Below are 16,151 nucleotides of genomic sequence, written 5' to 3'. Positions count from 1 at the left end.
CGCGTCCTCCTCCCGTGCGCCGGGCCCGGGAGCACCTGCTTGCGGAAAAAGAAGAATTGAAAACTACCAGCGTTGGGTGATATGCACATGCATATCAATCTCAACTCTGGAAAAATCAATAGGAAGTTACTTCAAAAAAAATCTCAACTCTAAAAATAGCTTCTTCATTAAAAAAACTCTAAAAAATAAATAGTTTTCCAAATCAAAATATGATGATGATTGCACCAATATGTTCGTCTTGACAAGAGCTTCAAAACAAGATTGCAAGTGAGTATATTTTGGGCAAATTGACGAAGTTATTTTTTTAAAAAAAATAAATCTTACTCTCTATCATATGAAGTTACTTCATGTTATGCATGTTATTGATAAATGTTATTGATAAGTTACTTTCTGTCGTCGCAACCATAAAGTTACGTTTTTAAACATTCGTGAACTATGAATGTTACTTTTTCTAAAATTCCACGGAATACAAAATTACTTTTCTTAATAAAAGGTAGGGGTTACAAAGTTATGTTTTCTAACGTTAATGCACTACAAAGTTAGTTTTCCTTACTTTCATGGGCCACGAAGTTACTTTTTATAGTACTAGATTGCAAAATTACTTTATTGTACTCCCTCTGTTTTAAATTATATCGTTTGATTTTTTTGACATCAAGTTTGACCACTTGTTTGATTCAAAAAAATTGTGCAAATATAATTAAATGTAAGTCATTTTTGAAGAACTTGTATTGGTGAAGCAAGCCATAACAAAAGAAGTAGTATTTTACACAATTTTTTGAATAAGACAAGTGATCAAAGTTAGGGTCAAAAAAGTTAAATGACCTATAATTTCGAACAGATGGAGTATAAGATAAATATGATGGTGTTTTCTTTGTTTGAAATATATATGATAGCATCAGATTTTTTTTATTTTAGGAAAGTTTGACGGCTTTGCGTTTGAGATTCACTGCATTCGGCTGGTGTTGTAGCCTCCAGCGCTACAGTATTTCCCTCTCACATCGCTGCAGCTCCAGCCTCCAGCCACCAGCCAAGTAACAGTGTTTTTCTCTCACACCACTCCAGCTCCAGCCTGCCGAACGCAGTGATTAAATGGAGAACCCTCCGCGTTTAGCTTAAGTTGTGTCCTTGTTCTCCAAAATATCAGGATAGTATGAAAGATTCGGTGTGGTTGTTTTTCTTCGCTAAAATTTCCTAGAAAACAAAAACAAATAAGATCATACTCCTTTCGTTCTGAAATGTAGATCATTTTGGCTAGATTTATAGTGTTCACTATGCATCTAGATATAACATATGTCTATAGACATAACAAAATCTATAAATCTAGAGGGAGGGGATCTGGTAAGCATCATTTTGTCTCGGTTTTTCAGGTACCGTCATGGTCACTTAACCCTAGCTTTAAATAAATGCGGTAATGGTACTACAGGTATATGTACCACGGAGAAGAAGAATCACCCGATCGTTTTTTTCTTACTTTGAGAAAAAAAAGGAAAACTTTTTACGGGCACAATGACTATGTGTGCGTTTGTGCATCAATCTGTCTCGATCACAGTCAAAAGTTGTCACTATAGATGGCCATTGCAAAAGTGGTTCATGACAGCGAGACGGGTTCAACAGTCTCGCGCATTATATTATCGAGCAACAACGGAGCAAGCCGGGCGTCTCACCGGAGCAAAAATAATTTTTACGTTACGGAGAAAAGGAGGCAAAGAATGTACCGTGGGTTAACTTAGCTGCTATTCCCTGCTAGTAAGGTGAATCTCAATACATAATTTTATTGAACCGTTATTAAAATTAAAAGCTTGATAACTAGGCATGCTAGATTTATGGAAATAAAATTCCTCTCTTATCTGATGATGAAAACGACATACTTTCTCTCATAAGGTCAATCTCTACTCCTAAAAAGGAAGGCTGAATGGGCGACTCGTCCGTCGGCGCCCTCGCGCCTCCCGATCGTCAGTCTGCCGCGGGAGGATTACCACTGTTGATTAACAAACGTTGCTTTGCGCCGCCCATCTGCCGCACAACTCGGGACCGCCGCGATCGCTCGCCAGTGGACGATTTTGACCGTCCACTACCCGCATCGTCCGGCCAGCAGCGGACGATCCTACGCCGTGCGCTCCATTCATGAATCAGTTCCAGCCCTAACCCGCGCCGCCCGCCCGCCCGCCCCTCCCCCTCGCTCCGCCCCGCCGTCGGCGACCCTCCTCTGTCTCCGCCCTTGGGGTGCCGCCTCCGGGCCCCGCTGGGGCGCCGGCTCGGGGCCCTCCGCCCCGACGCGCGCGCGGCACTCTGGAGGCCATCCCGCCGCCCCGCCCCGACACCGCCCCCGCGCTTCACCTCGGAGTTGAGAGTTGCTTCTGCAGTTCTGCTAGGTGCGTGAATCACGGATCCGGCTTCTTTCTCTCTGTGCAGCAGCAGCAGCAGCGAGGCCTCCGCGCCGCTGAGGGGCGATTGCGCGTCGGAGCCGCTCGAGGTGCTCACGCGGGAGGCGGAGCTCGAGACAGCCACCGGGGTTGTCCCGCTACTGGACGACGAGGCCATGATGGAGGAGGTCATCAAATAGTTCGAGGATTTCGCAGGTAGCACCGTCATCTCCAGTCTCCTTGTTGAATTGAAAGTTGTTAGGCAGGGATTGTCCCGTTGCTGGACGACGAGACCATGATGGAGGAGGTCTTCAAATAGTTCGAGGAGTTCGCAGGGGCGCAGATAGCACCGTCGTCTCAGTCTTCTTGTTGAATTGAAAGTTGTTAGGTACCTTCTGCTCCATTGCAGGCACAATCGCTGAATAATTGTTTGGTTGAAAATAAAAAATATAATGCAGAAAAATTACTTGATAACAAGAACGCATAGATGATACTGAACCATAGGATATTTAATTGAAAGGTATTGTCAGACTACTTTTGATGTTAGAGCATAGATAATTTTTTGACTTAAGGTGCTCTTTTGCCAGTATCCTGGTAAAAGTTTGCTATGTTGACGTCCTATTTAAGAATCGAAGTTTTGGTATGCAGATGTTTTTAGATTTCTTTTAAGACTCTTTACTTTATACTCAGGAAGGGAAAGAAGGTTTTGTTTTTGAGCAGCACAAGCTGTAGGTTTCTTATAGGACTCATTACTTATTTTGGATGCAGGCAAGATGATTGGGGGCTACTTATCAGTGGCATGGTGTAGACAAATATTGTTTCTTTGTGATGTCTACTTTCCCATTTATCAGATAACATTAACTGACAAGTGTTTAGATCCATGCTTCCTAAAATAAACAAATACTCTATTCCTTACTCTAAAGGTTTGAAGGTGAGCATTCTACCTAATGTCTCCTGTGTATTTTTGCGGCACAATTGAATATTTCTAAAATGCATTGCGCTTGCAGTAGGAGGCTAGGAGATATCTAAACTTACTGCATGGCCAATCAGCCTCAGATCATTACTACATCTGGCATTGACTGGACAATAAATTGCAGCACCTGCCTGAAAACACTATATCTTATCTTATCAATCATCATGACAATTGTAGATTGTTACTTGTTGTCGCAGCCACTGCTAGGGAGTGAGCTATAGCTGGTGTGGTTCGTTCATGTACAATCCTCTTGAAACTTGTTCATACAAGTTGTACAATATCTGTATAGTTTTCAGTTTGATTTTTCTCTTGCCGTATATTTCAATGGTGATTTTCTTCGATTCTTATAACATCAGTCTCATTTTTATGTTGCATCAGAATATCAGATTGCCTTCAGTCAATATCTTTGCATTTTGTGAAAAAAAAGAGTAAATGGCCTGTGAAGCGATTTTCTGATTCCTTTAGCTTATTATTATTCACTTTAGTTTCTGATTTGATTCTTATGAGAGGAGTTACCAAAAGTAGTATGAAGAGACTGTAGATGTATTAGTAAACTGCTATTCAAACTAAATAAGAAGTGAATTTCTTTCCTTTCTGGTTGATAGACAAGCTACGTAATGCTTGGGGCCTTGTCTCTATCTTGAAATGATTCTTTCTTCATTGTCTCAAACAAATATATATATTGAAGCTTGGTAAAGTGAATGGGAGGGCCCTACATGTACTCTTGGTTCCTATCAATTTCACAAGTCATGGCCAATAATTGTGAGCAATGGAAGGCAATGGCTTGTGGTAACTATGCGAGCACACAAAAGTAGACCAACTCCCCATAAAGATCATGTGTCATTTAATGCATTGACTGTGAAAAATTTCAGTGTATTTTACCATAATCAACACCATGCCCTGAGGAGCCTTTAATTCTGAACCAGTATCAATTCTAAATATAGTTTAAGTTTAGTGTATATGTTCTCAATTCTAAATGTATATATTTGGATTGTATTTTTTTTGAAGTATATATTTGGATTGTAAGTATCAATGAAATGATTTACTCCCTCCGTCCTATGAAGAATGCAATTCTAGGTTTTTTTCAGACATATTAGTGGTGGCATGAAAAGACTCTTATGCCCTCAATTGTTTGCCACATATAGTTAGTTTTGGAATGCAATTCAAATTTGACCACTTAATTAGGCAGTTAATTGAGATCCAATCTCTAGAATTGTACTATTTGTGGAATTCTTTTTCAAACTCGGGATTGCACTTTTCATGGGATGGAGGGAGTATGATTTTTTTCATCCTTGTACAGGTTTGAGAAGAATAAGAAAACTGAGGCAAAGACCATGTCTCAGTTGCTACACTACACATCTTGTAAATATTTGTTAAGATGATATTGATGCTTATGGGATAATTTATTTTGGCCGTAGCAATGCACGGGCACGAACCTAGTCTAATAGAAGTTTCACCGGAGTATTATGAGCATTAAATTTTTATTAAATTCTATGCCACATTAGTACATATTAGAATTAGTACAAGGAATGAGGAGGGAGAGTTTTATAGGATGATAGAAGAATTTTGTCAATACGATACTCTTCCAGCTCAGCTATCAAATTTTCAATCTTAATAACCGCAGGATAACACTTTCCACTGAGTCTGATCTAATGATCTCATCAAATCAGCTAGATTTTGCTAATGTGGTACGGAATTAAATGCCAATAAAACTCCCGTTAAAACTGGTTTGATCTCGGACCAGCCAAGTGGGTCCGGCAGCCTTCCTGTGCCGTAGGTTACCTCCTGTTGTGTTCCATCACTCGCATCGATCGTCACATGAGACAAGTTTTCTTCGTCAAAAGGAGGAGTAATTTCTTTCCCATTTTCTCAAGTAAAAAAAGCCACCTTTTGGAACGGAACACCAGCCTGCCAAATCAGAGCGATAACCACTGTGAAATCCGGAGCTCCTTGTCGGCCTCTCGCCGTGCTCTTCTCCCTCCACTCCCGCGCGATTCCACTCGCATGGTCAGCCCGCGCGCATGGGGCCCACCCGCTTCTCCATTCCATTCGCGATTAAACAAAGCCGCTATTATAAGTAGTGCGAGGCGCAACTACTCTCTCTCTCCAGCTTCCTCCATTTCTGATCTCTCTCCCCCTAGTGGGCTCGCTATTTTTAGCCTTCCATAATCCAGACTCCAAGGCAGCGGCGGAACAGAGGATCGGGGAGGAAGGAGAAGGCGGCGGCGGCAGCGCCGCGACGGCGAGTCACCGTTCATTGCAAGGAGGCCGGCGGCGAGGCGGGTTGCGGAACCATCGCGCGCGGCGTCGGGGGGTGCGGTACTGCCGCCGTCCGCCGGTGGGGGATGAAGTCGCCATTGCGGAGGCTGCGGGGCTTCGGCCACAACCACCCCAAGGAGCGCAGGGGCCACCAGCCGCCGCCGGCCAAGCTCGACGAGCTCGTGAGCGCCGGCCAGGTCCGAATCTCCCCCCTCTTTCTCCTGGGGCTACTTCTGGGTGAACTCTGGGGTGTGATTTTCGCGGCCCATGATGCATTCGGAGCTAAAATTGGATCTTGGGAGGCACATCGTCCTCTGGATTTTTCTCGTTTTTCAGTTTGTCAACTTGAATTGTTGTGCGGTTTTCCGGGTGGAGTGGGTTGTTCATTTCTTGGTTGGTGTCAGTTTTCGATCATCGGTTATTCAGTCATTCAGCGCAACTGATCAAAAATTGCCTTTTAATTGGAAATTACCTTGGTGTGGAAATTAGAATTTTTGTTAAAGAATTGGCAGCGCTGGTTCATTGGTTCATGGCCATGCGTCCTCAATTTCAAAATTAATACTTCTTGAGTGCACATACCACGGGACAGTAATTCTTAGTTTGTAGACGGGGAAAAAAATATGCCAACTAGTTTTGGCATCAAAATATCATGGGTGATTTTTTAAAGGAGAAACAATAATATCGCGTAAATTTATATTCTCTTCAATTCAAGTAGGAGTTTTTGTTTTTTCAAGTCAAAGTATCTTTTGGGTAAGGTAGTTGTTAGGTTCTAATCCATGAAAACGACTTGCAACCCCTTTACGTGTCTGCTCGGCATCACCTTGGCGTTTTGGGGCTCGGTTCTCTGCCAGTCAAAGTCTTCAGAACGAAACGTCCATCAGAGAAAGTTGCTATAAAAAAATGTCAGCCATCCGACGTTAGATCAATGGAGATGGAGACCGAAGCGTGGCTTCGGTATCAGCATGAGTCTTTCCGTCCGTCGTATTAACGCTTGCTCTGCAAGGCGACGCATTCCGTTCCAGATGCCGCGTGACGTGGGCTGCTCGGATGCTACGTTGTTTGGACCGACCAAAGATGATAATGATGCTATATAACTGAAAAGCGTGTTTCTGTCTTTCTGAGGCAGACATGCAGTGTTTTGACAAATTTCTGAAAATTGCTCCTGTTGAGCTATCTTTTTTCAATAATACCATAGAAGATCATAAAAATAAAACTGCGGAGAAATAGTCCCAACCTGCTTTGTTGGTGAATCAGCTGCTGCACTTTCCATGACGCAGGCACTTCTTCACTCTTATGTTAACCATACTTTTGACTAATCTAATTGTTGCAACCTTCCACACTGCTAGGACATGTTCAATTTATTCTGAAGTATGAGAATAAATCAATCAGACTTTCGGTAATGTGGCCTTATTATTGACTCTGAAGCATGGTTCTCATCTTCTTTGCAGGAGGTGGAAGACATGAGAAACTGCTACGATGGCTTGATTTCAGCTGCAGCCGCGACAACAAATAGTGTATATGGTAACTGATGGTCTTACTTCAGATATTGAATTGCTATCAAATGCTCAGTTGTGTTGTGTCCCTATGTTTGTAACTGAGAGCTTGTTGGTCTATGCAGAGTTTTCAGAGGCTCTCGAGGAACTTGGAGGTTGCTTTCTCGCGAAAACTGCACTAAATGGCGATGATGATGATAGTGGTAAGAACATCCAAATTTTGGTGTAGCAGATAGTAAGTCACTTTTTTTTTTGCGAGTAGCAGATAGTAAGTCACACTTGGCTGCTAGAGGCATCTTTTACAATCACAACATGCTAAGCCATCATGGAAAGCCACTGAATAAATCATAGCGATTTCCACCATATAAAACTAGATTACAGGATCTTTCCTAAAATATACCCTAGAATGATAATGCTATTTTCTAGAAGTACCCTTTCGACCAAAATAATTAGATCTCTAAGCAGCTGATTTTGCTATGTTTCTTGTTCATGGTACAACTTTGGTAGTGTTTGTGTCTAATTTTTTATAAACCAAATTAGTGGTATATTAATTTTCTCTTTCCTACAGGTAGAGTGCTGATGATGCTGGGAAAGGTACAATTTGAACTACAAAAATTTGTCGATACTTACGTAAGTTCCTTTTGCTATTATGTTGGATTTTGTATGGAAATGCTTCAAAAATCATACTTTTTTTAATTGTTCTTACTGCATTAGAATATGTGACCCTGACATGATTGCATTGGTTGTCCAGCGCTCAAATATCATTCATACAATCACAACCCCTTCGGAGTCTCTTCTCAAGGAGCTACAAACTGTAGAGGTTAGGTCTTACTTTTATATTTGTACAATTATATATTTTGATTCAGTCTGCAAATACTAGCTGCTTGTTACCAATTATCTATTAGGATGGTTTAGAAGATTGTAGATCATATTGTATCATATTGTTTGGAGGCTATTTTCTGTAAATAAGAAGGGGGAACAATTAGCCCCTGTTTTGAAGAGGGCATTGCTCTGAGAATTTTGGATTCTGATCAACTTCATTTTTTTCTGTAAGATCCTGACATATACATTATATTTTCTTTCATGGCGACACAGGAAATGAAGCAGCAGTGCGACATGAAAAGGTACAAACACAGCTCAATTCATTTTTTTTGTTGCATTTATGGTTGATACTTTTTTACCAGTTTTTTTTCTTTCTTTCAAAACAGAGAGGCATATGAAGCTATGAGGGCATCCTATAGGGAAAAAGGAAAGTCAAGGCATTCCAAAATTGAATCATATTCTACAGAGCAACTGCAAACTTCTTTTGCTGAGTACCAAGAAGATGCAGCACTGTTCATATTTCGCTTAAAATCATTGAGGCAAGGGCAATTTCATAGTCTTTTAACACAAGCTTCTCGCCATCATGCTGCTCAGGTAGGTTTACTCTTTATCCATAATGCTGTCAAATTGGCCCTAGGATTGGATGACACATAACCTAACTATCCTACTGTTATTTCAACTTTTAGCTAAGCTTTTTCAGGAGAGGGTTGAAGTGTCTTGAAGCACTCGAACCTCAAGTAAAAGCAATAGCTGAGAAACAGCATATTGACTACCAGTTCAGTGGTCTTGAGGATGATGTATCTGACAATGGCGATTACAGCTCTGACCAGGATGATTGCAGTGACGATGGAAACCTTAGTTTCGACTATGAAATAAATGACAAGGATCAAGATTTTCTTCCTTCTAGAGGTTCAATGGATGTAAGTTCTATGGTTCATATTTGGTGTGTTTTTTATGTAGCTAGCTGCCTCTTACCTTCAAGTGCCAAACAATTAATGTTGTCCACTCTTGGTCTTACAGAATAACCCTGTAAATAAGCATTGTTTCTAGCATTTTGAAGTAGATTGATGTGTCCTAAACTGATTTGATGGTTTGCTGTCTGAGCTGATTACAAGAACTAATATGGCCTCAGAGACTTGTTCAGTTGTTATGTGATTTTAATGAATGATTGATATATGAGTTTCGGCTAATTAATCAAAGTTCTAGTTTTATCATTTATACTTTCTACTTCAGAAAAAAGTATTGCTGTTGTGATATTTTTTCCTGATCTATTTCTTGATACTATACTCCCCACTTACATTATAGTGTTTTAATTTTTTTTGTAAAATGAAAAATACATGCCAATAATCTGCATTTTCTTTTTTAATTTTTTGTATAATTTTTGTGCACAGTTGGACAAAAGAGATGTGACGAATTCCCCACAGCCAGTAAAAGAAAGCAAGCAGGTATGATTCTACACGGTGCGTAGAAACTATACGAATTTCTTGATGCTTGCTAGTTATAATCAGATCGGGGCACGGGCATATTCTTAAGATAATAATGATGTCCTCTTAAATGCAGGAAGAGATCAAACAATTCAAGGGTGATGTTATAACTCCACAAGTGAAACCTGAGTTTAACACACATTCAGCACCAATTCTTGCTGGCAATTTACCAGATCCATCTGAGAGGTTTTGGCAAATGAAGCCATCTTCAGCCAAACATTCATACAAACTCCCAACACCAGTTGATGACAATAACCTCAGATCAGCAGGTGCTCACAGAACATATCATTCGCAACAGTTTGAAAGTAAACCTCATGTTGTAAAGAATTTATCGCATTCATCTCCGTTGAAGCCGAGTGGCCATGTGAAAATGCCATCAAGTACCGAGGGGATATCGACATTCTCCCAGTCAGGTTCTGATTACAAGAAGATCAAGACGGAATCTTGGTCTGGTCCAATTCCAAGCAAATCAGGGTCAGGGTTAGGCAAGCCATCTTCTCTGAATGATCGCAGATCACCCATGACACAACATCATGCGATGCCAGGGAATCCACAAAGTCATTCTCGGCAGCCATCATCTGTGTCCCCCAAGATGTTGCCACATCCAACAAAATCACCGAAGATCAGCGAGATTCATGAGCTGCCTAGGCCTCCAGCCAATGTGGAGTCCCTAAGGCCTTCTGGCTTGGTCGGATACTCTGGTCCTCTGGTATCAAAACGTCAGACTCAAATTCCTGCAGCACCAGCCCGGGCATCACCGACTGCATCACAAACCCCCTCACCACTTCCACTACCGCCTGCCACCCTCACTCGTAGCTATTCCATACCCTCAAACAGCCAGAGGATACCTATCATCACTGTGAACAGATTGTTAGAGGTTAGAAATAGCAGGGAGGGCAGTGATATTTCTTCCCCTCCACTAACACTAACGTCTTTGTCGCTGACTGATTTGTCCCAGCAGCAAGCAGCAAAAACAAGTAGCACAAGGATTATGAAGGGTAAGTAATTACTCACAGATGATGGATTCCCATCACATTTCATTTCTAAATATCTTGTCTGCTTCAATTTAAAGTTCAGTTCCCTTTTTTCGCAATTTAGACCATGCAAGTTGTTCCTGGAATTTCATGCGTGATATTAGTTATTCATGATTGTTTCCAAGATTGACATGGCCAACTTTCAGTTAATTTGAGCTCTGCACTCCCTGTTGAGAACAAAAAAAAAATGTGAAACTTTATTCGTGGAAGTGCTTGTTGTGTCTTTCACTAAAAAAAACCGGAAACACATTTAACACAGAAATTGGAGATTCATTGTAATTGAAGAATGACAGTATAAAATACCATTGGATTACAGCGATGCTAGAGTTTTACTTTTAAAAATGGAATACTATTAGGATACCATTGGATTTTTTTTTAAAAAAAGGAATACTATTGGACTATGCTATTTGCTTGAATTTAAATGTGTGCTACAGTACCAAAGAATCTAGGTCTTAGCTGTCAAGCTTTTTGCATATGATCTTTTGCGATGAATCATCTAATAATCTTCTCCTTTCCTTGCAGGAACCTTGTGACACATACCAGATAAATGCAGAATCATTTTAGACGATTTTGTATGCAAGTAGTGACGTTTTGTAGGTTCATATAATAACATTCATGACATTCTTTCGTTGTACCGTCTGTGTTGTGAATGAAAAGGACGCAAAAGTAATGTACTTTGATCATGTAATGCAAGAACATTGAACCTCCGGTTCAGTTTTCTGCACTACTGTTTCTCAGTTTTTTTTTCTATCTTTGGAATAGTATTTTTCATTTGGTTAGATTACTGGAATTCGGTCCACAAAAATGTATGGGTAAAGTGAAATGAAAATCCTATACAAATTATTATGCATGCTGGTAATGTATGTTGCCCTTTCCATTACGTGTCAAACAAAAGGTCTAGGACATTTATTCTAGTGGAAAAAGCATTGCCTTTACCGCCTGTCTTGAAAATGGCTGTAAGCATAAGGTTTCAAAGGATCCCATAACTCCAGTAATTCTCAGATTTCCATATCATTATTCAATCTTTGATGAAATCAATAGACTTTCTTACAATCAAAACACAAGAAAACAAAGCAGAAAATGATGGCCTTCTCAGGGCGATAAATATATCCAGTGCAGCCTAACAGTCAACAAACTGAAGAGATTACAGGAGTCAACAGTCGATCAATCAGTACCAGCAGAGTGAAAACTAGTACAAACTCATCTCCAGCCGAGTGACTGTCTAATCCCTGAGAAAATTAGTCCCAGCGATCTTCCAATCATGGACACCCAGAAGTAGGACACTGCAGCGCCCACTTTACTGACAGCAGCACTTATGAAGGGCATGGCAATATCTGACAGCTCTAAGAACAGGCTGAAGTAGTACCTCCTGCAGTTGAAGAGTACAATTTTATTTTTCCTAGTTCAGGTATGATACAAATGACAAAATTAATCCACTTATCTCAATGAGAATGTCGATCTGCAAATTTAGTCAGAGGTACAATACCTTTTAGTAACACAGAATGGATCTGTGGCATTACTCTAAAGAGGTCATCTTTTCTATTCCTTTTTCTTTTCTTCAAAGGAAAATGAAATGCACTTCTGTAATTTTAAATACGACAAGACTAATGCCACCTACTCCACTATTCGGGGACAACCGAAATAAGCTAATGAGATACTAGAAAATTCACTATCTACTAATGCAGGTGGCATGCGAAATATTTCGATTTTCATGAAATATAGCAAGGCTCGGGCATACCAGCCAGTCAAAGCTCTTAATTCCTTTGTCCTTCTTGCTGGAAGGGAAAATGGGCTGATGTTAACATAGTCCAGAAGAGCAGGCACACTGGGGTTTCCGAACGCAAGCTTCCACCAATTTGTCCTCTCAGCTTGATTATCTTCTGGTTTTTCACATTTTTTTCTGCATAGAATGTATAGCTCAAACCTGTCCTCGTACATTGAAACAACTGAATCGAAGTATTGGTGCAACCACCAATTAATTGCCACCTTCCAAGAAATAAGAGGGATTAGCATGGAATTGGCAAAACCTTTGCATGAACATTTGAATACAAAGAAAGCTCCCCCACCCCCCCCCCCCCCCCGGCCCCAAATCCAAAAGGGGCCTGACCAAGTCCCCGATATCGGTTCTCGTACGCTGGGCTCTTACCCCTTTTTCTTCTTAAAACAATGATAGGCAGTTTTCCAGCATGTTCAGGAAAAAAATTAAACTGTTGCCGCAGATGCTCCTAGCACTAAGCACAAATGTGTTCCTCCGGGTGCAATCAACAGTAAGCTTTCAAGGTCCAAATATGACTTCTTGGAAAATCCAATGCCTAAATTGGCATCGGTTCCCAGTCAATTACAGCCAGTAACTAGAGCAAAACCATAGTTTTTTATCATTGAAACAGTAGGTTCAGTTTAAATTAGAAGTCAAAATTATGTGCAAACCTAGAAGATTTTCTGATTGCTCTAGCAGGATTTGGGCTTATGAATTAAATAAGAGCAAACAGGAACACATGATCTTATTTAAAGCACATTTGAACAAGAAAAACTGTATATCGAAGAACTGGAGTACAATACTAAAGGAAGAAACAAGACATGTAAAATCCACAATTATTACCTCATTGCGCAGATTTTGAAGCTCTCTGGTGGATAGAGAACATAGAGCTAAGCTGGAACTGACAACTTCAGTAGACATATCACCATCAACGGACATAAGCTCCAGATAAATACTAGCAATCACATCAGCTAAGGAAATAACCAGGTCCTCCAAAATTCGTGCTCCATGTTCAGCAAGAAATTTAGCATCAAAATAGCTGTCAGACCTGACATCAGGAAGTATCAGGATAAGGATGTTGCTATGCACTTCGGAAAATGCTATTATTCAGCAAATGGCAAAAGAACAAAGTAAGTCTAGACAATTGTTCATGCAGTTTTCAAAATCAAAAATAAATTGAACAGAAAAGTTTTTTGTTCTAGAACATGCAGGAGAGCTGTGTATCTTTATATTAAGAAGAAAAGGGGTAAAAAAAGCCCCAACAGAAACAAAACCAACCCACATAAACAAACTCACACACGCTCAAAATCAAAAGAAATTGAACAGAAAAGTTGCTACAAGGATCAAAATGTCATTTAGTACCTGGCAGAACCAAATCTTAGGAAAAAGAGCAGATCCAAATAGAGTTCAGATTTCCCAAATCTGTTAAACCTCTTGAAGGTCCTATCATCCTCCTTTACTTTGCTGCTTATCATCTTCACAAGTTTCTGGAACATAAACGAATATCTGTGATTTGGGGCATATTCGATATGGAGGAATGGACAAGGACAACAGTTCGAAACAGTAAATTAGTACCATACTTCATTGATCTGGCCATTTTCCAAGGCCTGTTCTTCTTCAATCCATTTGACAAATACTGGTTGAATCAAACCATCTATCAAAGTAGTTGATACTTGCAACCACCTGATTTCATCGACAAGTTCGGAACTTACTGAGATATTTCTTACCTGCATGATATCAGACCAATTGAAACAAGTCAACATAGTTAATTCTAATATATTCAAAAGTTTATAAGAATTGAGTCAAATGTTACTGTGGAGGGGGGGGAAATCTTTACACTGATTACACTTATAGAGTATAGTGCACAATCATACTAAACTAAAAAAAATAGACAGAATATTATGGGCATGTTTGGTTGGCTGGGCATGCTTGGCTGGCTACCAAAATGTGGGCAAGCCTATAAATTTTGGCACTCATTTGGTTGGATTCCAAAAAGTAGCCCACCTAAGTGTTATTCTCAAATTACCAAGCTTTTGTAAAAAAGCTTGGCATGTCCACGTTTTGACATGCCCACGTTTTGGTAGCCAAACAAGCAGGCCCAAAATGACTTGAGCCAAGAAAAATCAGCAAGTGGAGAGTACTAATACCCTCTTTTAGTTGAAACCAGCTCAGATACTAACTTATAATAAACTAAGTGAGTATACAGAGGCAATCCTTGTCAAACAAAAAGTTGTGGTGTGCCTCTTGCCTCCATTTCCAGGAGCTGAAATGTGATCAGAAGAAGCCGCAACCTGGGACCACCATGAATGGCAAGCATACTCAAAGGATAGTTTTTTCGCTCACTCCTGAGTTCATCCTCTCTGCTGTCCAAACTGGCATCTTGAAAATTTGCTTGTAAGGCATCGGAAAGTTTAGCTCTCACTTCACTCCACATATGCCTGGGGTCAAGCCCAGCATTCCTTTCAGGCAAGGATTTTGTGTCCCTAAATTTGCACAAGCGAATTGCATTAGCACCTAGCAGTCATTTTTCCAGTTAAGCCACCAGTCTGATATATAAGTAAATATTATGCAGCTAGTCTTACCTACCAGAATCAGAGGAGCTTGGCTCTGTAATTTGTTGATTAATACCCTGATTTCTGGCACGAGAAGATGTCTGCCCAGAAGGTACAACTCCAGCCAAATACGCAAAAAGCATGCTGATAGTGAGAAGAGCTTCATCCGAAATCAGAATTAAACTTGGTGAAACCATGCTCTCAGAATCCATCAGCGAGTGCAAGCGAAAACATTTCACTGAAGTTTCCACCCTGTGGCCCCTGCCATGAAAACCAAGATGAGAAGATGCAGAACTTTTCCATTCTCTTGATGCATTGGACTGGAACGGAAGGTGAATGCTGTGGGTGTTGTTCCTGCAAGCGCAGATGAATTAGAACCGAGCAATTTGAGATGAACAGGATTTCTACGAAACAGAAAGACAACCTCGATTACAAAACTTGCAGAGACAAACCAACCTCTTTGGAGTCCCAATCGAAACACTCCTTGGGTAGAGCTTGCTGTTGGACTTGGCCCATCCCCCTCGACACTGACCACTCAGTGCCGCCAAGGAACACTCAGTCATCACTAGAGTTACTAGCTAATATCTCAGAGTATCACAAAAGTGCACACACGGAGCATTCCTGCATGAGAGAAAAAGGATGAGAATTCGTAGCGAACAGAGAGTCATCGCTGAATCTTACTGCATTAGCACCAGAGGCGGACCCAGCATTGGACATGGGTGTGCACATGTACACCCAAAAAAAAATTTGCAAACGAAATCGAAGTTAGTAGGCGATATATTGCAACTGGATTGTATACACATGTTTTGTTAGGGTTTGAGTCGTGCTCCGTCTCGCACAGCAGAGGGAAAGAGAAGGGGCGGGCGTACCTGGTGGATGCTCGTCGCCAGCAAAGAGCTGGGTGAAGACGTGACGAATGACGCCGCCGGTCGCCCAGCCGTCGCCGCCTGGGAAGGAAGACCAGGAGAGGAGAGAGTCGGAGAGAAGGGAAAGGGGAGGTGGGAAGAAGCAGAGATGGGCCTGAGGCACTGAGCGCTGTGGCCTGTGGGGGGAGGGCAGCCAATGAGCCGACCTCGAGCGAGCCTGCCACCTCCAGTCGACAGCATCCCGAGTCGGGGTCGATGTGAGCCTGAGATCCCGCCGAGCCTACAGCCAAGCTCGAAATCCCTTCGCGATAAGGTAGCTATGGTTTGAGCTCGACTTTTTGTTTTTTTAAGTAAAGTTTGAGCTCGACTTGAATAAGCTAGTCTACAGTCTACTTGTGACGGAACCGCTAAATTAAAAATCTAATTAAGCGTAATGACCGTCATTTAAACACATCGGGCGTATTAGTTTAACGGCTTAATTTGGCGATCCTTTCTCAACTCACGTCCCGATCAAAACAACACCGGTAGTCCCACGCGAAGGTGTGCACA

The 16,151-nt window shown here is 41.1% G+C and overlaps 2 protein-coding genes across 5 annotated transcripts; one reads left to right on the top strand and one right to left on the bottom strand.

Moving 5' to 3' along the window:
- The first annotated feature begins 2,312 nt into the window (after positions 1 to 2,312).
- LOC120702984 (uncharacterized protein At2g33490-like) lies at positions 2,313 to 11,165 on the top strand. 3 transcript variants are annotated; one of them, XM_039986986.1, is made up of 12 exons: positions 2,313 to 2,751; positions 3,132 to 5,792; positions 7,044 to 7,116; positions 7,214 to 7,291; positions 7,657 to 7,718; positions 7,840 to 7,908; positions 8,184 to 8,212; positions 8,297 to 8,504; positions 8,597 to 8,830; positions 9,302 to 9,355; positions 9,471 to 10,392; positions 10,951 to 11,165. In XM_039986986.1, the coding sequence occupies exons 2-12, from the start codon at positions 5,682 to 5,684 to the stop codon at positions 10,959 to 10,961; spliced, it is 1,851 nt and encodes a 616-aa protein (XP_039842920.1). In that variant the 5' UTR covers positions 2,313 to 2,751; positions 3,132 to 5,681; the 3' UTR covers positions 10,962 to 11,165. The 3 variants fall into 3 exon arrangements, with proteins under 3 accessions (XP_039842920.1, XP_039842911.1, XP_039842923.1); XM_039986977.1 differs by having other exon boundaries at positions 2,313 to 3,294; positions 3,371 to 5,792; XM_039986989.1 differs by lacking the exon at positions 3,132 to 5,792 and having other exon boundaries at positions 2,455 to 2,579.
- Positions 11,166 to 11,406: 241 nt separating this feature from the next.
- LOC120702990 lies at positions 11,407 to 15,867 on the bottom strand. Of its 2 annotated transcripts, none has more exons than XM_039986990.1 (9): positions 15,606 to 15,839; positions 15,193 to 15,357; positions 14,771 to 15,090; positions 14,433 to 14,698; positions 13,765 to 13,911; positions 13,547 to 13,671; positions 13,028 to 13,232; positions 12,167 to 12,414; positions 11,407 to 11,797 (listed from the first exon to the last, which is right to left on the bottom strand). In XM_039986990.1, exons 2-9 carry the CDS (start codon positions 15,297 to 15,299, stop codon positions 11,629 to 11,631), a joined length of 1,587 nt encoding a protein of 528 aa, XP_039842924.1. In that variant the 5' UTR covers positions 15,300 to 15,357; positions 15,606 to 15,839; the 3' UTR covers positions 11,407 to 11,628. The 2 variants fall into 2 exon arrangements, with proteins under 2 accessions (XP_039842924.1, XP_039842930.1); XM_039986996.1 differs by having other exon boundaries at positions 11,412 to 11,797; positions 14,433 to 14,667; positions 14,767 to 15,090; positions 15,606 to 15,867.
- Between the last annotated feature and the right edge of the window lie 284 nt (positions 15,868 to 16,151).

The sequence above is a fragment of the Panicum virgatum genome, chromosome 1K, assembly GCF_016808335.1.
Source record: "Panicum virgatum strain AP13 chromosome 1K, P.virgatum_v5, whole genome shotgun sequence".
NCBI lineage: Eukaryota > Viridiplantae > Streptophyta > Magnoliopsida > Poales > Poaceae > Panicum > Panicum virgatum.
This window is presented reverse-complemented; position numbering and strand designations above follow the sequence as displayed.